General features: G+C 40.9%; 1 protein-coding gene across 1 annotated transcript in view; it reads left to right on the top strand.

The window, feature by feature from the left end:
* The window catches only part of PLB1 (phospholipase B1), a 177,337-nt gene that overhangs the window by 24,361 nt on the left and 130,568 nt on the right, over positions 1–22,408 (top strand). Inside the window, exons 13-16 of the mRNA XM_027850366.1 lie at positions 471–542; positions 7,930–8,001; positions 13,743–13,817; positions 15,192–15,255. Coding sequence (XP_027706167.1) covers positions 471–542; positions 7,930–8,001; positions 13,743–13,817; positions 15,192–15,255 — 283 coding nt within the window. The remainder of the gene's footprint in view (positions 1–470; positions 543–7,929; positions 8,002–13,742; positions 13,818–15,191; positions 15,256–22,408) is intronic.

Here is a 22,408-nt window from a genome sequence, read left to right as displayed (position 1 = left end):
TTCCAAAGCCCTAGCCTCTTCCAAAAACAATAAACTATGACCTTTCTTTATTCTTCATAGAAGCCTAGTCCTAGATGATAAGGATCCTTAGAATCAATTAGACCAACTATCTTATTTAAAAATGTTGATATAAGTTATATTAAATGCCTATCATTCAGCCTTGATTTTTGGGTATTCAGTCATTCGGAGTCCCATGGTAATGAGTACAGGAATATTGTTTTGTTATTCCTATGGGTAACAATGTATGTGCTCCTTTATGAAAACATCCTAGATCCCTGACCCCAGCCAGCTATCTCACAACTGTAGGTCATCTGTCACAGGGGAAAGTACGCCTATTTACACGCTAGTAGGGTGAGAGTCCACATGAATCAGAATAGAAACGTTTCCATTAGTGTAAAATCTTCTCAGAGTAGCATCCTGTCTGGGTCCCAAGTTCTGAAGTTTCATCTTTCATATGGGCTCTTTTTCAGGGGAACGAGACTCTTGGCCCCTCCCTGAACAAGTTGTCGCTTGTGCTTGCCTTGAGCCTCTGGAATGGCATGGTGAGTTGACAGAATCACGATTGGCGCTCTTGTCCTAGAACTGTGGTACAGGGCCAGAGGCATTGCCATAGGCCTAGAGCCAGAGGTGCAAAATGTACAGCTACTCCATACCACCTCGGCCCCCAATTAATTTATCACTAATTGCTACAGAGAAAGCAGATGGGCATTCCATAGGCTGTGACCTTGGCTGGCAAGGTGCTATGTGGGGCTCTGGCTGAAGCTGTTTTCAGCTTTGGGTGCTCTGACAATTCTGGCCTGTTGGAGGTCCAGGGTGTGGGGGTCGGTAGTGGCGGTAGTGCAGAGCTACACTTCAGAGTTAGCACAATTCTCTTTGTTGATGCCTCTTCTGGGTCACATGTGACTGTTTGACAAGGTCCTCTTTCCTAGTGCTTCATGCCAGGCAGCATTTTATTCTAGACATTGACCAGGCTGTGGAGTAGCAATCCTCCCTTGGATGTCTCATGTCGATTCTTCCCAGAATCTCTCAGCATGTTTCACACTTAACCTCTCAGTGGAGTGAACAGAGCAACAGATCAAGAGCTAAGAGACTTGGGTTCTATTCCCAGCTCGGCCATTTGTCAGCTGTACTCATTCATGGGCCAGCTCTGAGGCTCAGGTTTCTAACTCAGAAAATAAGGGGAATGGATTATTAAGTGATCTCCTAGGTCCCTTTACCAGCTCTATGATCTAAGATCTATGATGAGGCAGCTAGGTGGCACAGTGGATAGAGCACTGGCCCTGAAGTCAGGAGGACCTGAGTTCAATCCGGCCTCAGTCCAAAACTTGACACTTACTAGCTGTGTGACCCTGGGCAAGTCAATTAACCTGAATTGCCTAAAAAAAAGAAAAAGAAAAAAAGATCTATGACTGACTGAGAACACAACTCTAAGGTGTTTTCTTTACGTGAAGTAGGAGCTTAATAAACACTCGTCAAAATGGTTGAATTGAACCTATGAGCTCTGCCATCTACCCCGTTGCCCTGGAACCCAAGTAATGGCTAGGATTCATGGTCCCAAAGAGGTTGTTGTTGTTGTTGCTGGGGTTTTATTCGCAAAGACACTGTAGTGTTTTGCCATTTCCTTCTCCACCTCATTTTACAGATGAGAGAGAACTGAGGCAAATAGGGTTATAAGTGACTTGCCCAAGTTCACACAGCTAGGTTGGATTTGAACTTGGGTTGGTAAGTCTTCCTGACTGAAAGCCTGGGGCTCTATTCACTATGCTGTCACCTAGCTGCCTCATGTGGAGTCAAAGGACCTGGGTTCAAATCTCAACTCTCACTCTCACTACTTATGTGACTTTGGTCAAGTCACCTAACCTCTCTCTGCCTCGGTTTCCTTCTTTTGCAAATTAATGAGTTGAAATACCTGGCCCCTGAGTTCCCTTTCACCTCTGCAGCTGTGATCCTATCAACAGCGATCTAGGTGATACAATGGCTAGAGTATCTGACTTATATAGTCAGGAGAACCCGAGTTTAAATTCAGCCACATGCATTTACTAGCTATGTAGTGGCCTCCAGAGTCCGTTTCCTTACATCCAAACTGTTCTGCCACCAAATATGGGAAATGAAGCACAGATTGAATACCTTGGACGAGGGGCTAACCTTGGGCTTGCCTCACAATCCTTACCAGGCCAGGGCATTGTCCTCAGAGGTCTCTCTTTCTCACTAGTATTCAAGGCCCCACCTCAAGTCCTTTCCTCTGTGGCTCTCCAGGTTCAAGCAGAGAGCTGCTGGTTCCCGTTTTTTTTCCCCTTTCCAAGCTGCCCTATTTTTAGAACTCCACTGACAGAAACATGTTTTTCTTCTCCCTCCCTTTAGAGAAGGGCCTCCCTCCTCCCAGTTGAGGGACTTTGTTGGCTGACTGATGGGAACAGCTGCATTTCGACATGTGTCAACCTGGATGGGGCCTGAGGAGGGAATCTTGTAGGGGGGAGAAAAGTTCCCACCAAGGCAGCCAGAGCAAATGAGAAACACACTGTCCCTAGGGAGAGGTGCTGGATTTCTTTCTAGGGTGAAATGTTTGGGGGGGCAGCTTGTCTTACAAAATCTTTTCTATTCGGCCTCACTGACCCTGACTGGAGGGAGAAATCTGCTCAGGAAAACCCTGCTGTTAGTAACATGCTATGTAATCTTGTACTTATTTTCCAGGCCTGAAATAGTCAGGCAAGGCCTGCCCCTTGTGGGCCCTCCCAGTCCATTCGTTGCCTGTCCTCCTGGATGGGAGGAGTGTTAATGATGCTTATCACAAGCTCTGCAAACCATCCTCTTCCTATTACCTCATTTTTCTCCCTCCCTCCTTACCTGCCTCACTCCCTCTCTACCTCTCTTCTTTCTCCCCCTTTGATTTTCCTCTTTTTCTCCTCCCTATCCTCTCTCTTTCTTCTCTCTCTCTCTATCTCTGGCAAAATTATTCAGGTATTTGCTGAGTCCCTATTATGTACTTATGTCCCTCCTCTGCCTGAAAACCCTTCATGGTTCCCTGTTGCTTCCTCCAAGGAAAATTCAAACTAGTTTGGCTGTGTTCAAGACCTTCCATCTGTCACCATCCTTCCTTTCCAGTCTTACCTCATATTCTTCCCTACCAAGTACTTTGTGCTCCTGGACTGTTCCTTACACAAAAATCATGCCCTAAGTTTTTTGTTTTTGTGTTTTAACTCCAAGCCTTTGTTCATGTTGTTAGGCGTTGCAGTGTATAATAACGGTCAGCTTTCATATAATGCTTTACACTTTGAAAAATGCTTTACAAAGTTAACTCGTTTGATCTTTACAGCTCTGGGAGGTATCATATTATATCTCTACTTTACAGATCAGGAAACTGAGTAAATAGAGGTTAAGTGATTTAGTAAGACAGTATTCAAACTCAGGTCTTCCCACCTCTAGCTGAGTGCTCTATCCACCTTGTTCCAACCTTGGAGCCCAGAAAGTCTGAGTTCAAATCCTGCCTGAGATACTATGTGACCCTGGCCAATTCATTTATCTTCCCTCAGCCTCAGTTTCCTCATCTGTAAAATATGGATAATAATAGCATCTACCTCCTAGTGGTATTATGGAGATTAAATTAAATAATATTTGTAAGTGCCTGGTATACTAGGTAAATGTTAAGTTATTCTTGTATTGTAACTGTCTCTCCTTTGTTTGCTCAACAAACAATTTAATTCCACAAACATTTATTACACAGTGACTACTGCATGACTACTGGAATGTCCTTTCTCTCCTTCTCTGCTTGCTGAACAAACAATTTAGTTCAATAAATATTTATTATTTAGTGACTATTACATGCAAGTTAAACATCGAATAGTGGCTAAGAAGCTATTGTAGTAGAAGTCATGAAGATCTGCCTTCAGCTCCTGCCTCTGGCATATTGACTGGGCCAGTCATCATCTTTAAGTGGCTCAGGAAACTCTCTAAGATGACAAGTTACAGATGAATTATTGATCCCAATTTGTAGAGAGAGGTTCCATATTTGGATTTTCTCACACTGGTGAAATTTCAGATCAGGATACCCCAAAAAATATATTGGGGGTCATAGGCTAGGAACCAAATGAGTGTTACATGTGTTGAAATGAGGAGGATGGAGCAGCAAGAGTGGGGTGGAGCTGGAGGAGGAGATATCCCAGAGAGCTGATTGTTACAGCTCACTCATACCTACCACTTGCCCCTAAGAATTATCCTCCCAATCTTCTACAAGTCCCTTCATTGCCCCTGGGGTTTCTCAGGAATGAGCCATTGTAACAGTGATTATTAAGTTAGGTGACGAGTTTGGGGGGTGGGAGTGCAACATTCCAAGACTACTTAAAGTCCAGTTTACAACTAAGGTAAATGTCAACTTCCCTCATAGGTCTGAGGGTTACATGGCAAAAATCTTGACTGAAGTCTCACTCAGCCTCCCCAACCACTCAGTTCATCCCCACCACTACCCACTTGCCAGAGCATAGCCAACTCCATGAGAAACTTGAGGCCAGGAAACTCAAAGGAAAATACGCTGGACAATTATTTCTAATTTCATTTCATAGAATTACAGATTTAGAGATGGAAGGGAGTTCACAAGCTACCTAATCTAACCCCTTCATTTAGTAGAGGAGGAAACTGGAGCCCACTTAAGACTTGCCCAAGGTCACACCAGTAGTGACGGTCAGAGGTAGGATTTTAATTGTCATCTTCTGACTCCAGAAACCAGTATACTTCACACTACACTGTTCTACCCATGAAGCCTAGGTTCTCATTCTAATTCTACTATTAATTGAAATTTGAGGTGAATCACTTAATTTCTTTATGCCTCAGTTTCCCCAACTATCAATTAGGAAAGACAACAGCTTAGCATTATATAGCTCTGTACTCAGGACAGTAATGATAAATGTTTACTGGCTCTCTAAAATGTACTCAGGACACATTTTTCAGTTTAAATTGCATCATTAACATCATCTCCATCACTTTCTCAGGTGTTAAATAATCAATGAAACAGTAAGGCAGGCCTTGATTTGTTGCATTAGCCAATTTCTGTGGTGTAAATGGTAATTCTGAGTATTTGTTCTTTTGAGCAGGATCAAGTTGTTTCCTGCACACTCTATTACATGATCTTGTTTCACGTGTATTACATATGTGTTCTTGTTTCACATGTCTTTCATTTGACTGTTGTGACAATATATTAAATAGCTTACCTAAGATCCCACAGCTAGAAAATGACCTTTAGGACTTGAAGTCTTTCTTAGAAGTCTAATATGTTTTTCACAATACCATCTTGCCTCCCAGTTATGCTGCCTTAAGACTTTCTCCGAAGGCTGTTGTGAAAACTGGTGAAGCCTTTTTTCTTAATGACTACACCAGTTTCTTCCCCTCTTAGGTCCTTAATTTTCATATCCTCAAAATGAGGAGATTGAACTAGGTCATTAACAGGTTGCGTGAGAGCCCTTTCAGCTCTAAATCTTATGGTCCCCTGATCCTCTGGTATCCTGGCTCTGTGCCATAACAAACATAGAGAGCTTAAAAGCCCTCCATTCTGTATTCTTTGCATCAAGGTTGCCCCTGACTGCCCTGAAGAACAGCCTCGCCCTGGTCTGAGCCCCACATAGAGCCTTGGATAAATTTAGAATGCGAGTAGCTCTTGCATGAAGGTTGCAAATATCTTTTCCTTCTTCCATCCCTTGCTTTGGGCTGCTGTAATTATTCCATGGGGTGTCATGATCAGAACTCACTTATTGGATCCCCTTCTAATCAGAAGTTTCACAGCAAATTGGAAGAAGGTTAAAGTTCTCTCACCTTTCTCATTTACTGGAACACAGGTGCTTTGCAAAGATAAGATAAGATACTTTTGGAGAACTTGGTTTTGTCTAAAGCTAGAGTGACTAAACAAGAAAATGAAAGGAAGAGCAGGTAGAAACTTTTATTAATACACCAGTGGCTCTCAGCCCAGGATATGTCCTTGTACCTGGCAGGGTGGGAATTATCCAAATGGGTGAGATAAAAGATTCATTTGCATATTTTAGTATGTGCAGAAAATAAAAGGAAAGAGACAAAATTCAATTCACCAAATATTTATTAAGCATCTATTTGCAAGGCACAGTGCTATACCATAGAACATGGCTTCTTAACCATTTTGTGTGTGTCATAGCCTTCTTTGGAACTCTGGTAGAGTCTATGGACTCTTCAGAATAATGCTTTTAAATGCATAAAATAAAATACATAGAATTAATAAAGGAAACTACTTACAATGAAGTTGTCAAAATTTTTCTTTTAAAAACCAAGTTCAAGTTCCCCTGCTTTAGTGACACAAAAACAAAAAATGGAACAATCCCTGTCTTCAATGAGTTTACATTGTACTAGGGAATGTGAAATGCCCAAGTAAATAAATACAAAGTTTATACAAAATAATACAAAGTGATATGCAGTAAGCCAAAAACTACTTAGAAATCATCTAGTTCTTTAAGGCCCCTCCATAAAATTTTGCTTTCCTTTCCCATCCCTAGTGGAGAAGCTAATAATCAATGCAATGTCCAAAATTCCATCAGGAAGACGCAAGAGGAAAACACTGAGGACTTCCATGATTCACAGACTACATAATGAGCCCCAGATGATCAAAACTTGGCCATAATTATTGTAATGAAAATGTAGATACTATTGTATTTCATCGGGTCCCATCACTAGTACTAAGATGTAAGGTGGAAAATGTCAGGTAGACAGATAACTATAATGTAATTTAGAATGAGACACATTCTCAAGGGATATCAAATGGAGAAGCATAGGAGACTGGGAAGGTAGATATCTTCTGACTTGGGAAATCAGGCATGGTTTCATGGAAGGGGTGACCCTTCATTGGGAACTTGAAGGAAGGCAACAAGTTATATAGCACAACAGTGTTACATTTGGACTCTTGGTTCAAATCCTGGCTTTGAAATCTTAATAGCTTTGGCCATGGACAAGTCATTTCTTTCAGCCTCATTTTCCTTCAGTATAAAATAGGAATAATAATACCTACAGTGATCCACTTTAGAAGGTTGTAGGGTGGTATGTAAGTTTCTTGAGAGGTGGGACTTCTTTGATGGGTTTTTGCTTAAGGAACCCCTAACCCCTTGCACAGTGCCTATAAGGTTGTTGTATTATTGTCACTTCAGTGATGTCATCTTTTCATTCCATGACCCTGTTGGAGGTTGGAGGTAAACATACTAGAGTGGTTTGCCGTTTCATTCAACAGCAGCAAGAACAATATTCCAGGCATTATGTGAAGTGCTGGGGCTTACATGAGCAAAAACTAAAAAGTCCCTTCCCTCAAGCAACTAATTCTATCTACTGGGTAGATAGAATGCGCCCTACAATAACCTTATGAGATGAAAACTGCACACATAGTGCGTGCTTCATAATGCTTGTTGATTGTTTCCTAGTAGGAAAACACTAAGTATTTGAGAATTACATAAAATGTCAAGTAGAATCAGTGGAGGAAATCTTGTAGAAAGGGAAGATAGAGTGACCAAATATACAGACTCAGCAGAGCCAAGAATAAAACTGGGAATAGATATTTTCATTTGTCTGGATGCATGAAGTCAGGACTGGGGAAGCAGAATAAAGTGGCATTGAAGGCTTTGAAGGGATTACTACAGTGCAGTCCCAGAACATGGGTGTTTTTTCCCCTTGGAGTGATCAGGATTGCCATACAATAAATCTCTGGTTTATATGGTGCTTTCTTGCAAGGGAGGTGGTACAAGTGTTGTTATTTCCATTTTACAGTTGAGCTTCACACAGTGTGGATGTGTCTGAGGTGTGATTTAAAGCCATATCCCTCCTGACCTGTCCCTCAATGTGACAGTGATTGCTATGAGCTACCCTGTGCCTGTTAGTCGTACCCTAGATTGGTGTGATGCTGATAGGAACCTTCCATGTCACTTTCTCTTCCAGATGGATCCAACACTTGGAAAGGAAGAGTTATTTTCAGAGGAAGAAGGAATTACAGTGAAGTGTCCTACTGAGGTAGGCAGGGGTTCCATGGGGTGGGGAATGCTCTTGATGAGTTGGAGTGGTTGAGTGTCTATAACAAATGGGCTTTGTAATTGCAAATAGCAAGGCAGGTTCTTCTTCTGGCTATTCCATTTTCCCCATTAATGGCCTGAGGTGCTCTATTTCATCTGGTTCTATTATTTTTAACACCAAAAATTGATTTATTAAAGATTTTCCCAACCCCAGAACTTCTTTTTAATTAATAAATTTATTTATTTTTAGTTTTCAACATTTACTTCCACAAGATTGAGTTCTAAATTTTCACCCCATCTTGCCCCTCCCCCCACCCCAAGATGTCATGCATTCTGAATCCCCCTTCCCCTAGTCTGCCTTCCCTTCTGTCTCTCCCCCCTTTTCTCTCAACCCCTTCCCCTTCTATTTTCCTGTAGGGCAGGATGGATTTCTGTATCCCAGTGCCTGTATTTATTTCCCAGTTGCATGTGAAAACATTTTTTTTTAAACATGTGTTTTTAAAACTTTGGGTTCCAAATTTTCTCCCTTCTTCTCTCCCCACCCACCCTCGTTGAAAAGGCAAGCAACTCAATTTAGGTTATATATGTGCAGTTATGCAAAACACTTCCACAGTGGACATGATGTGAAAAACTAATTCTATTTCCCTTAATCTTATCCTGTCCCCCCATTTATTCTATTCTTTTTTTTGACCCTGTCCCTCCTCAGAAGTATTTGCTTCTGATTACCCCCTTTCCCAATCTGCCCTCCTCTCTATCATCCCCCTGCTCTCTTGTCCCCTTCCCTCCCCATTTTCCTGTAGGGTAAGACAGATTTCCATACCCAATTGAGTGTGTATGTTATTCCCTCCTTAAGTCAAATCCTATGAGAATAAGATTCACTCATTCCCTCTCACCTTCCCCTGTTTCCCCTCCACTGTAGGAGGCTTTTCTTTTCTGCTTTTTATGAGATAATTTATCCTGTTCTACCTCTCCATTTCTCTTTCTCCTAGTATAATCCTCTCTCACCTCTTTATTTTATTCTCCAGATATAACCCTTTCATCTTCAACTCACCCTGTGCCCTCTATTTATCTATTTATCTATCTATTTATCTATACATACATCTAATTTTTTCCCTCCAACTACTCTAATATTGAAAAAGGTCTCATGAGTTAGAAATATCATTTTTCCATGCAGAAATGTAAATAGTTCAACCATAATAAGTCTCTTATGATTTTCTCTTTCCTGTTTATCTCTTCATGTTCCACTTGAGTCTTGTATTTCAAAGTCAAATTTTCTGTTCAGCTCTGGTTTTTTCATCAAGAATGCTTGAAAGTCCTCTATTTCACTGAATGACCATTTTTCCCCTGCAGGATTATACTCCGTTTTGCTGGGTAGGTGATTCTCTGAAATATTTTATTCCATGCCCTGCGGTCCCTTAATGTAGAAGCTGCTAAATCTTGTGTTATCCTGATTGTGTTTCCACAATACTTGAATTGTTTCTTTCTGGGTGCTTGTAATATTTTCTCCTTGACCTGGGAACTCTGGAATTTGGCTACAATATTCCTAGGAGTTTTCCTTTGGAGATCTCTTTCAGGAGGAGATTGGTGGATTCTTTCAATTTCTATTTTGCCCTCTGGTTCTAAAATATCAGGGAAGTTTTCCTTGATCATTTCTTGAAAGATGATGTCTAGGCTCTTTTTTTGATCATGGCTTTCAGATAGTCCAATAATTTTTAAATTCTCTCTCCTGGATCTATTTTCCAGGTCAGTTGGTTTTCCAGTGAGATATTTCACATTGTTTTCTAATTTTTCATTCTTTTGGATTTGTTTTACAGTGTCTTGATTTCTCATAAAGTCACTAGCTTCCAATTGCTCTATTCTAATTTTTAAGGAAGTATTTTCTTCAGTAATCTTTTGGACTTCCTTTTCCATTTGGCCAATTTTGCTTTTTAGGGCATTCTTCTCCTCATTGGCTTTTTGGACCTCTTTTGCCATTTGGGTTAGGCTATTTTTTAAGGTGTTATTTCTTTCAGTGTTTTTTTGGATCTCCTTTAGCAAGCTGTTGACTTGTTTTTCAAGATTTTCTTGCATCACTCTCAGTTTTTCCTCTACTTCTCTTACTTGCTTCTCAAAATCCTTTTTAAGCTCTTCCATGGCCTGGGACTGATTCATATTTTTCTTGGAGGCTTTGGATGTAGGAGCTTTGACTTTGTTGTCTTCTCCTAGTTGAATGTTTTGATCTTCTTTGTCACCAAAGTAAGATAATATAGTCTGACTCTGCTTACTCATGATTCCGGCCAATTACTTGAGTTTTAAGTGATTTGTTAAGGTAAGAGTCTGCTTCCAGTGTGGAGAATGTAGTGTCCCAAGCTTCAGGCATTTGTACAGCTGTTTTCAGAGATACTTCTAGGGACCTGTAAATTTTTAGTTCTTCTAAGGTGGTATGATAAGGGGTGAGGTGTTTCCTCTCCACCACCAAAACAAGCTCCACCATGCCAGCGCTCCTCCTCACCCCAGGACTGCCCCTCAGAACTGTGACCCAGATCCAAGCACAGGCAAAGCAAGAGATTTCTGCCTCAGCACCAGCAAAGAGATCCCTGCAACCCCCCTCTGATCAGCCACTGGATTCCCCCTCAGTCTGTGGCCCGGAAGCTCAGGAGGAAGCCGCTGCCCTGGCCGAGCTCAGGTACTGGAGCTGAGACCACCGGCTTCTCTCTTTCACCACAGACACAGACTTTTCCCACTGACCTTCCAAGTTGTCTTTGGTGTTCATGGGTTGAGAAGTATGGAAACCACCACAGCTGTCTGCAATTCAGCCCTCTGAGGCCTCCTCCAGGTTCGCTGCAGCCTGCGCGCCCATCCTGCACTGCGCTCCTCTCCCCGCCTGGCACGATATACCTTTCCAATAAACCATCCAGGTTGTCTTGGGCTGGAAATTTGTTCCACTCTGTCTTTTTGTGGGTTCTGCTGCTTTAAATTTGTTTAGAGCCATTTTTTTAACAGGTATTTTGAGGGTTTGGGCGAGGGCTCAAGCAAGTCATTGCTTTCACTCCACCCCTTCACCCCATGACTTTTTGACCATTTGGTTTCCTTCCACTTCCTTCCACTACCAGGAGGGAGGGGTGATTAGCAGATTCAATAGAACTCATCTCTACTTTCATGTGCTTCCCCATGCTACCTTCCCATTCCCCAGACCCTTGTGAGGGCATGTCATTTTCAAACCTTGGGTTGAAGTCGAGAGTTAAAGAACAGGATGTGAGGGGCTGGCCTGTTGTGTGGTCAAGAGGGTGGGGCAATTTGAGGCTGTGATTTTGGTGGTATTTTTCTAAAAGCTCATGAGCTCAGAAGCAGAGAAACCTGGTCCTAGAAGCGCAGCATCAATCGCTGAAAAAGTCAGTTCTCCTCTTGTTACCTCAGTATCACAATCTAAAAAATGGAGACTTTCATGTTCATCCACCACTTGTGGAGATTTTTGAGCACTTTGGTGACCTATGACATCATCCTTTCCTGCGAAGATTACAGATCTTGTTTAACTTAGAAGAATTCCTATAGCCCAAAGAGCTGCTCCTCCTTGTTGCTCTGACAATGAGCTTCTTCATACTTAGCAAGACTGGTCGCAGGATGATGGACATAAGGTCTATAATCTGGCCTATCCTTGAAACTTTTCCAGTTTGGATGAGTGATTACACTCCACTGGCATGACCATGAAGAATCCAAAGCAGTCTATCCTTGCCAAAATGAATCATCAGAGTGGAGGGCTAGGCACATGACAAATGAAAGGGGATGATGACCTACCACCTTAAAGACAAAGCACCTCCTTTGATGGTCTAGCTGTGTTGGCTAGGAATCATTTACAGGCCAAATGGGGCTCTAAACTTGGTCTAATGACCTTGGTTTCATACTCCATAAAATAGAGACCTTCACATTGACCTACGTCTCCCATGTTCTCCTTGTTATCAGCTCCTGCCCTTGGGTGATTGCAGTGGATATGCACTGTGTATTTTCATCACTCTGCCCATCCCTGTTCCTCTGTACTCCCCATTCTCACAAATTGACCTGGCTTGTGTAGCTTTAAAACTCAGCTCTGAAACACACACACAGACACACACACACACACACACACACACACACACACACACACACACAGAGCAACATCCTATTTCTCCTTCGCCACTTTCATTTTGAATATGTTATTTTATCTACACCTGTGATTATAACCCCCATTTGTTTCTGACAAACAAACCCCATCCTAGCTGAAGAACCTCATAGCACAGCATGGCCAAAGACTTGATCATTTTTACCCCCACCCTCCTCAAGTTTCAGGCTTTCAGAGCATCAGGTTTGTACTGGAGATACAAATTTGTATCTCTGTCTTCTTATTCTCCCACAAGCCCCAAGGCTTATTGTTGTTGATGCTTGATGATTGTTAATACACATGTTATGGTTTCACATTAGAACCCGCCTACCACTTCTTATTCATCAAAGAAATAAGTCCCTTAGGAGGAGGCTGGCTGGACCAACGCTGACATAGGACTAGCACAAGCTTTATAGAAGAGGGAGTGAGGGAAATGAAGGAATTTGTGACAGATATTTGTAGATGTATAAAGTCATATCTACTCCTCACCCTAGCAGAGGCTCAGCCAGATAAAATACTTTCCTCTACTCATCTAGGTAGTGTGCTGGATTGAAAGGTAGGATTCCTCCTCTGTCACAGAATCCAAATCTGCCCTCAGATACTTACTTATATGACCCTGGGATGGCTACTTAACACTAGTAATAGCACCTACCTCCCAGGATCAAGTGAAACAATATTTGAAAAATACTTCGCATAGTGCCTGCCACATAGTAAGTACAGTATAAATGTTAGCTATTATTGTTCTTATTTGCAACTCGAGGTACAGAAACGGAATTCTATGAAATTATAATGACAAAGCTTGGCCTCAAATAAAAATGTTGGAGGATTCACTTTCCTCCCTTCTATGTAGAGAGGTAGAACTCTGCATAGCCTATCAGACTTATCTGTTGCTTATTTTGCCGAACTGCTTTTTTCCCTTTCGTTCTTTCAAATTCTTTGTTACAAAGGATGACTCTAGGAGAGTAGAGAGAAGGAATATAGCAGGAAATGAAGGTGATATGAAATGAAAATATATTAATAAAAATGTTTTTAAAAGACATTGTATAGATAAAGTTGAAAAAAAAAAAACGACAACCAAGAAGTAGGGTCATAGGTCCAGACAAAATCTATTTTGGGAGAACCAGTAAAAAGTTTTAATAGGCAAACAAATGTGCCCAGGTGACTACATCTGAGGAGGTGAACTTCTAACTAAAGAAGGCCACCCGACAGCTGTGAGGTCAGACCCATAAAACACATCGGGCAGGGCTGCATACTAGGTTCCATAGTTCCATTTCCTTTGGGGCCGTCGTGATATTGTGCTATCCAACATGATAGGAAAGGAAATCTGCAATGACAGAATACTAGTGTATGGAATGTGCCATAGAAAGAAATCAAAGGTGATCCTTCACTACCTACAGCAAATGTTGTCTCTGTACCGAAGATAGGGCACAAAAAAAAATAAATATGATGCTTTCTTCCCAAGAAAATTCCCAAGGGAAGTCAGTGAGTGTTTCAGTCATCAACCAAAGGATGTTGCATACATTTCCATAGTTCACAAGGAGCTGAGTTCCATTTTAAAGGTTAATAACTATCAGGTTTGCCCTCACTCTTTTGTTATAGTCATAACTTATGTTGCTTTCTTTCTACAGGAGCATCCGTTTCTAGTCACCTATCTAAATCGTCATTACCACCCCGACTTACCCCAAACCACCAAGAAGCCTGAGGTATTAAAGTTTTTTGTTGCTTGTGAACACACAAATGGGGCAGCTGGGTGGCGTAGTCCATAGATCACTAGACTTTGAAGCAGGAAGACTCATTTTCATGAGTTCAAGTCCAACTGGATACATTCATTAGCTGTGTATCCCTGGGCAAGTCACTTAACTCCCCGTATGCCTGAGTTTCCTCATCTGTAAAATGAGATGCAGAAGGAAATAGCCAACCACTCCAGTATTTCTGCCAAGAAAACTCCAAATGTGTTCACTGAGAGTTGGACATGAATGCAAAATGATTGAAGCGAAAAACAAAAACAAAAAAAACCCCACATTCTGTATACATACTTTACCTTTAGAAGCTGTCAAAAGCATTCTGAATTGTTCTTTAAGACCTAGAACCTCAAGTCCTTACTATGGTGCTAGAGTGAGGCCTGGAAGCTGAGATTCAAATTGGAGGTCCTGTGACTCTGGCTTCAATGCGTTTACTGTTGCGCCCCAATGGAGACACACTTGTATGTCAGAATTGCTCTACCTTACCAGCCTTATTGGCCCTATAGCCCCATTTTCCCTACCCCAGTTCTTTATTTTTTTGGTAGGCAATGGGGTTAAGTGACTTGCCCAGGGTCACACAGCTAGAAAGGTCAAGTGTCCTGCTGACTCCAGGGCCAGTGCTCTGTCTACTGCACCACACCCCAGTTCTTTTGATGCCCATTATTCCCAGGTTTTTCCGTCTGATGGTGGTCATCACTCTTAAATAGATAGAAGACTTAGGAAGATTGGGGAAATAAAGTAAAGCACAGAACTGTAATAAAAAGAAGATGAAAAAGATTCCTAACTCTGCAGCCCGACTTAGCCACACAATTACTCTTAGTCACACTTTCCTTCTGACTCATGGAGTCCCAAGTGCTGTTATCCTGTAGTGCCATCCTGAGTTGTGCCTGTAAAAAGTAGGAATTTATCCACAAAGGTGGTCCGGCCCTATTTATAACCCGACTAGAGCCTCGCTAGCTGTTGTTATTTAGAACTAGAGTGAGACTTATTTCAGCCAAGTGTTGGAATCTAGTATGTTTAAATTAGCTTCACAGATAGGCTCTACAAGCCCTTTGACTCATACAAATTTCCCTATCCAGGCAAATAACATCGTTATTATGAATCATCTGATGAGGAGGGAAACCTGAAATATGAAAGAATATATTTGCCAATGAGTCAGACTTTCTATGTACTATTTATTTTTTTCTCCCCAAAGTCTGATTTCTTTCAGTCCTGCGCTCCTTTGCATGGCTATTGAAAGCCATGGCTCCAGACAGGAAACCTTTATATCTCCTATAGTTAAAATCTAAGGTCATGTTGCATCTGGGTAACTACAAATGTTTTTGGTTATTTCAGAAGAGAGAAGGAGCAGAAATTCGATGTCCTTATATGGATCCCTCCAATGTGGTGCCCACTTCAGGTAAACAGACTTTTAAGTATTTTTAAATACATGGGAAACCTGAATATGAATCAAGTAAAGAAAATTAGGCCTTTCCATATTTATGAATGACAGTAATACAATCATAGATATGGAGGTAGAAGGGACCTCAGAGCAATTTAGCAAACACAGAAAGGTGATTTTTTTTTCTGAAAGTTATGAAGATAACAATAATAATACCTCACTCCTAGGGAGATTGTAACAATCAAAGGAAATAAAATATTTATAAAGGGCTTTGCCAACCTGCCTACTATTATTTAGGAGAAAGTGAGAAATCATCAATAGCTATTTATCATCTATAGGGAACTTGACTAGATTTGGGAAATACAAGTGGAATCCCTGGTGCAGACCCATAAGGGGCTAGCATTGCTAGCCTAGTCCAACCCCATAATCACCATCAGAATTTTTGAGCAGAGTGTAATCATTTATAGCAATAAAGCATCTATTTTGGCAGATTGATCATTTTCATTGTGTTCTGTTGGCAACAGAGATCAGAGGTTTGGTGATCGTTGAAAGTTGAAAGGAATTTAATTTCCTTCATGGAGCATAAGGACAGGAGAACGTAGTCATGGAAACCCACCCACATACAAGTAAACATTGGCCCATGGGCCATCTTCAGGCTGCTTTCCATAGGCTATCCATATGCTTTCCATAGGCTCCTTATGAAATTAGAGAATTCTTCATTTCTTACCTTGGGGAACTGGGCTGGGCCCATGGGACAGAGGTACTGCAACAGAGTACTGTATTCTCCACCCAGAGGGTTTCTCTGTCCTGGACTCAGGCATGTAGTTGGATCAGGTTTACTTCTTGGTAGCCTAATGTTTAACGAAAAGAGTGAGGGGTTTGGGATGTTAATCTCCTATTCTTTGGCTCATTAAATCCCCATCCTGGTTCCCTGGGGTAAATTCCATTTATATTTTCTATTATGGTTATACTTAATGTTTTTCTAAATAAAAAAGGGAAGTAAAAACTGTATTCAGTATACAATGATATTGCTGAGATATGGGATGGGTGATTTAGCTGTACACACACACACACACAATAGGGTTCGGTAACTAAACTGATGACTACTGTTATAATCAGTTAGCAAGCTGATACTTAAACCTCTTCCCAACTTTGTTCTTATATGCTGTTTGCAGGAGTGCTGTCAGAATTTAAAATTTCATCTGTCCTATACTGCCCAAAAAATTCACAGTACAAGTCTGCTTGTAAAATCAGCTTGGCTCAGGACACTCCTCTTAATGCTTCTTCATCATAGACATTTCTCCTTCCACTACCTACATCTAACCCAATAGGACCCAAGGCCCCTGGACCTCTGAAACTCATAACTGCCTTTGAACCTGGACTCAAATCATTTCAGAATACTTGTTTGCCTAAAGTCAAGAAAGTGAAAACACTAAATTAGCAGCCTAAAGGTTTGCCTAGGCATATGTGTTCATTGCCATAATGATAATGGCACCCTTTTCTCTACTCCTCTCCATGTCCCCAAGCTCAGAAAAGTCCTGACTTGATTTGCCCTAGGAAAAGGAAATAGAGATTAGGGCCAGTGACACCCTTTTCAATATCTACTGTTCACCAACTCTTCTGACTCCATAGACAATAAGGGGTTTCTTTGTTATTTCAAGGAATGCCCAATTGCCCAGAATGGTATATGGTTATAAGTAAGCCCCAGTACTTCAACTGGAGCCAGGAATAACAATTCAGAGACTGCTTCTATGGGTTTGCCTCTGTAGGCCAATTCAGCCTTGACATGTATTCATGAACTCATTCCTTCATTTCTTCATTGAACAAATAGTTATTGAGCTCCTGTTATTTGTGATTCATCTGTGTCGGGCATAGGGGCAATATAGAAGAAATTTAAGATGGGGCCCTCATCTTCCAGGAGCTTACATTATCCTGGGAAACAGCATTTTCTGTTCTTCATCAAGCCGTATATCAGAGGCTAAAGGTTAGAGGTAGGATTTATACTCACTGTGCCATCTTGCCTTAAGGAAGAAGGAGGATTGGGAGAGTAAGAGAGAAGGGAACAAGCATTTATTAGTGCCTACTTTTTCCAGTAACTTTGCTAAAGTCTTTATAGATATTATCTCATTTGATAGGACTTAAAAGAATTAAGACCTTCATGTGGAGATAATTTGCGATTGTCCCAGTGATTTAATAAGAGATACCAATAGTAGTCATACCTCTTATAATGTTATTAACCTCAAAGTACACTTTGGCTGTCTACCTAGATCATCTATGTCACAATATGTCAAAAGCAAACTTCAAGACTGTCTTATATTTAACTGGCATTTTCCCTCAGATTAGATATCAGCCTCTTTGCTTATGTGACCCTGAATATTCCTGACATTTGGCAATATAAAATGAGATGGAAATCTCAGTGCTTCCAGATAGAGATACTATGGTGACAGGTGTTGGGAGAATAAATAACTGGACACATTTAGATCTGTCTGGTCAGAATGAATGAGCCATGGCACCAGAGCATTCCAACTATACCATTTGATGGGGACCATCCTAATAGGAAAGATGGGCCCATCTTGGTTCCCCTAAGTTCCAATTTGGCCTCAGACACTTCTGTGTGATCCCTGTTTGCTTCCTTTGTCTCATCTGTAATTATAGCACTTATCTCCAAAGGTGGTTGTGAAGATCAAATGAAGATATTTGTTAAGCACTTAGCCCAATATCAAGCACACACAGTAAGTGCTTAATAAATACCTGCTAAGTCTAAATCTAGAATCCTGCCCTGTGGTAAAGATCAGCCACAGTGAAAGGAACACACTGAGTTTCTCTAGCCCATTTCATTCTTCTGCCATGGACAAATGTGATATTTTTAACAGTGATGAGTGAAGGCATGACTCTCAAAATTGATTAAGACGCCCACAGTAGTGCTCAGAACCACTCTTGACCATGTCATCATTTGAAGTTAGCTTCGTGTTTAGTTAATTTTCTAGTAAGGTGGCAATGTGATGTCATAGAAAGAGAATTGAATTTGGTCTTAGATGGGCTAAGTTTGAATTAGGGCAGCTAGTTGGTGCAGTGGATAGAGCACTGGGTCTGGAGTCATATGTTCAAATCTTGTCTCAGATACTTCCTAGCTGTGTGATCTTGGGCAAGTCAGTTTCAATTGGCTTTAATTCAATTTTAATTTTGGTTGCCTTACTTTGCAAATTACTTCCTCTTTCTCTTTAGTTTTCTCATGTGTATGTTGGTCAGTTGTTTCAATCAAATCCAACTCTATGTGATCCCATTTGGGAGTTCCTGGGAAAAGATACTAGAGGAGTTTGTCATTTCCTTCTCCAGCTCATTTTACAGATGAGAAACTGAGGCAACTGGTTAAATGACTTACTGGTGGCCAGGTAATAAGAGTCTGAGACTGGATTTGAACTGAGGAAGAGAATTCTTCCTGACTCCAGGCTTGGCACTTTCTGCACCATGGTGCTACCTAGCTGTGCTTTTCTGGTGTATATAGTAGTTATAATTTTTTTAAGGTTTACAAAGCATTTCACATGCCACATTTTATTTAGTCTTCACAGTGACCCTGTAGTAAAGTAGGTGCTACTACTACTCCCATTCCATAGATGAGTAAACTGTGCTTGGACAGTTTTAAGTGACCTATCCTCAGTCACACAGTAGCAGATTTTCACGCCTGCTGAGAGATTACAAAAAATGATTTCTAAGGTTGCTTTGAGCTCTGAATCCTATTAAAAGCATCTTGCAAGGTGCACCCACATTTTACTTTTCTTTGTAGATTGTTATAATGATGTTAACATAAGAGGTTTTAAACAAACCCCCTTTGGTGGCTTTCTTATATTTAGACAATGGTTTCCAAAGAGCCTCTTTTCACTTTTAAGAACAGAAACTGGTGGTCTTCCCAAAATGAACAGCATAACCTCACCTGAGTTTTGCTTGGAAATTTGAGCTTTTGGAATTTCAAGTTGATTGAGTCCTTGTCCCTGAGATAGTTCTATGGGCCAATGGGTTCTTTGGGATGATAAATAAATAAGTTATCTGTCTCAACCCTTTAGCATTTTATGATGCGGGTGAAAATGGCTATGAGGATGATAACTGAATATTTTGAAATTCCGAAGTGCTTTTACTTTTATCTCCTGTTAGCCTCCCATGAACCTTGGGTAGTAGGTACTACAGGCAATATCACCCCCCATTCTATGTCATTGTTCAGTTGTTTCAGTCATGTACAACTTTTTGTAACCCCATTTGTGTTTTTTTGGCAAAGATAACAGTGGTTTATCATTTCTTTCTCCCGTTCATTTTACAGATGGGGAAACTGAGGCAAACAGGGTAAAGTGACTTGCTCAGGGTCACATAGCTAGTGTCTTGAGACTGCATCTGAGCTTGGGTCCTGTTGATTCCAGGCCATGTACTGTATTCACTGCACCACATAACTGCCTGAACCTCTATTCTGTATAGGTAGGGAATCTGAGTCTCATGGAGATTATGTGATTTTTCTCAATTGTGAATCTGGGTCTTTGATTCTAGGTCTCTATCTACTGACCTTTCTACTATGCCAGTCAATAAGGAGCAAAGGCTGTTACCCTTCCCCATTACCTCTCCCAATGTATACATACATAAACCTGGCAACTTTCTTTACTTTGTACTTATATTCTTTTTTTAATAATATTTTATTTTTTCCAGTTACTTATAAAGTCAAATTTTAATGTTCTTTTGAAAAAATTTTAGTTCCTCCCTAAGACAAGAAGCAATTTGATGTATTCTGTAAGTGCAATCATTTAAAACATTTCCATTTTCGTCTTGTTGACACCTTTGTAACACGATAGGTTGTTACATTTTCGAAGATCATTGGAAAGACTGCTTCCCTCCAATGAATTCAAACTCCCACTTAAATTATTTCTTCTCTGGTAAGTGGAAAGAATAAGTCTGTCTGGCCCTTCCAGCTGACTTGCCAAACCCTCCCCCTATCACCCTCGGCTTGGAAAGCAGCACCTCCTAAAACAGGTGAGAGGAAGGAAACAAGCCCAGTAATTTCCTTGTTCTCCAAAACAATGCTCCTTTAGCCAAGGCAATTAGTTCACCATCATTGTTGATGTTATCTTAGTAGCAAGTGAGTGAATTTGAAAGACCTGACTTGTGATTAATGAAGAGTACACTGGCTTTTCTGATTCCAGATCCTAGTGCAGGTTCCCCACTACTACTGTCCTAACCACCCCCTCTCTCCAAATTAGAAAAGACAAAACAATAAAATAGCAGAGCTTTCCTCAAGTTACTAGCATTAGTCTCTTTCATGGATTAAACTTTAATACATAGTTTACAGTCTCCTATAAATCCTAAATGGCCGTGTTTCCTATTACCTTACCCATGATACTTTGTAACAAAGAGTCAACATGGATCAGTAGAAAGAACATTAGATTTGGAGTCTCTACTTGAGTTCTAGAAACTCTGGGTTAAAATCAAGTGCCTTAACTTGTCTAACCAGATCATAGATCTCAACCTAAAAGAAACATCAAATTGGAGCTCAAAAGCAGGGTCAGCTTAGCAAGTTGGTTGTGTCTCCCCCAAAACCTTTTCTATGCTAAGGAGACTGAACATATGGTCAGAAAGAGATTTCAGGGGACTTCTTTATCACCCCTAGGGGCAGGACAAGTGCTGTATGGCAGCTCTGTCACCCATTTCCCAGTTCTAGGTCATAATTCCAGACATATTCATGGCTGTCATTCCCCTCCCCAAATGAGCAGAACCCAATTCTAACATAAAATGACCAAATAGCCTGGAAAAATGAACAAACAACAAAACGATAACATTGAAGAGGTTTACATACAATTCCCAGAAAAACCTTAAAACTTTTAGATTCCTTGTAGACTCACTTACCTCTCTTTGACAAAAAGAACCTGGCTTCAGTTTGTCTACCAGTCCAGGAAACCCTTAAAATTTTAGAAACTGCCTTGTTTCCCTTTGAAAGCAAACTTCTCCTCCCAGCTCCCTTCATTATCTATTCTCATTGTCTGTTCAAATCACTCAGACATTCCAAATGGAAATTCTCACCTGGACCCTTTTCCAAATGGTCCACCTCCCCAATCAACTGGCTTTCCCATTGTTTTGCCTTCCTGGCCATTCCCATCCTTAATCCTAGCTAGGCACCAGTGTTCCTTTCACCCCAGCTTGCTGGCCACCCCCACCCAGATCTCCCTAGACCCCTCCTCCCATCACTCCAAACTGGATGGCCCTCTCCCTCAGTCTGTACTAAGGCTCACCTTTTCCCCATTCTGATGCTGAGCTGTTCTCAAGCTTAGAAGCTGAGACCCCTCATGCCGGCCCTGATGGGCATCACCTGGCCTGACCACCCTAGCCCCAGCCCCCAATCAGACGCTGAGCTTTCTAGACTGCCTCACGCTGCTCTTTCTTGTGAGCAGCATCTGACCACCTCGAATCCTATTTAGATCATTGATGTTTGGGTTCCTTTGACGTCTGGCCTATATGCTTATCTTTAATAAACTTTTTCTCTGGCTGGAAGAAGATCTGAGTTGAATTCATTCAGGCAGATCCGTGCCGTGATTTGGGATTTTTCCCACGATCTTGAGGTTCCTCTGTGCATCTAAGAAGCATCCCAAACCCCTCCCCTTCAACATGACTATAAAGAGCTTTTATGGTGACAGGAAAGCTCAACACAAAAAGTATAAAAAAAGGACAATGATATACAAACAAATACAAGCAATTCCTTAAAGAAAAATCCATTTTGGCCACAAGTCAAACAAGGATTACTAGAAGAGCTAAAGAAAGATTTTTTTCAAAAAGAAAAAAAAGCAAAATGTTTTTCATCAAATAAGAGTGGTAGAGGCAAAATGGGGGAAAGAAATGACAGATATGAATATCATGAAAAGATAATAGCTTGGTAAAAGATGCCCAAAAATTGCTGAGGAAAAATAACTCCTTAAGAATAAAAATTGGTCAAATGGTAGAATAGGTACAAAGCTTCACTGGAGAAAATAACTCCTTAAATATTAGAATTGGCTAACTGGAACCTGATAACTTCTTGAGGCATCATGTAGCAATAAAACAAAGTCAAAATAATCAAAAAAATAGGAAATTTGAAATATCTCAGGGAAAACAGCTGGCCTTGTATCAAAGGAGAGATTGAAGAGAATTGAAAGAAGAGATTGAA

This window comes from Vombatus ursinus, unplaced genomic scaffold (genome assembly GCF_900497805.2).
Source record: "Vombatus ursinus unplaced genomic scaffold, bare-nosed wombat genome assembly UNPS02009062.1, whole genome shotgun sequence".
Taxonomy (NCBI): Eukaryota; Metazoa; Chordata; class Mammalia; order Diprotodontia; family Vombatidae; genus Vombatus; species Vombatus ursinus.
The sequence above is the reverse complement of the archived record's forward strand: the minus strand, read 5'-3'. Positions and strand labels throughout refer to the sequence as shown.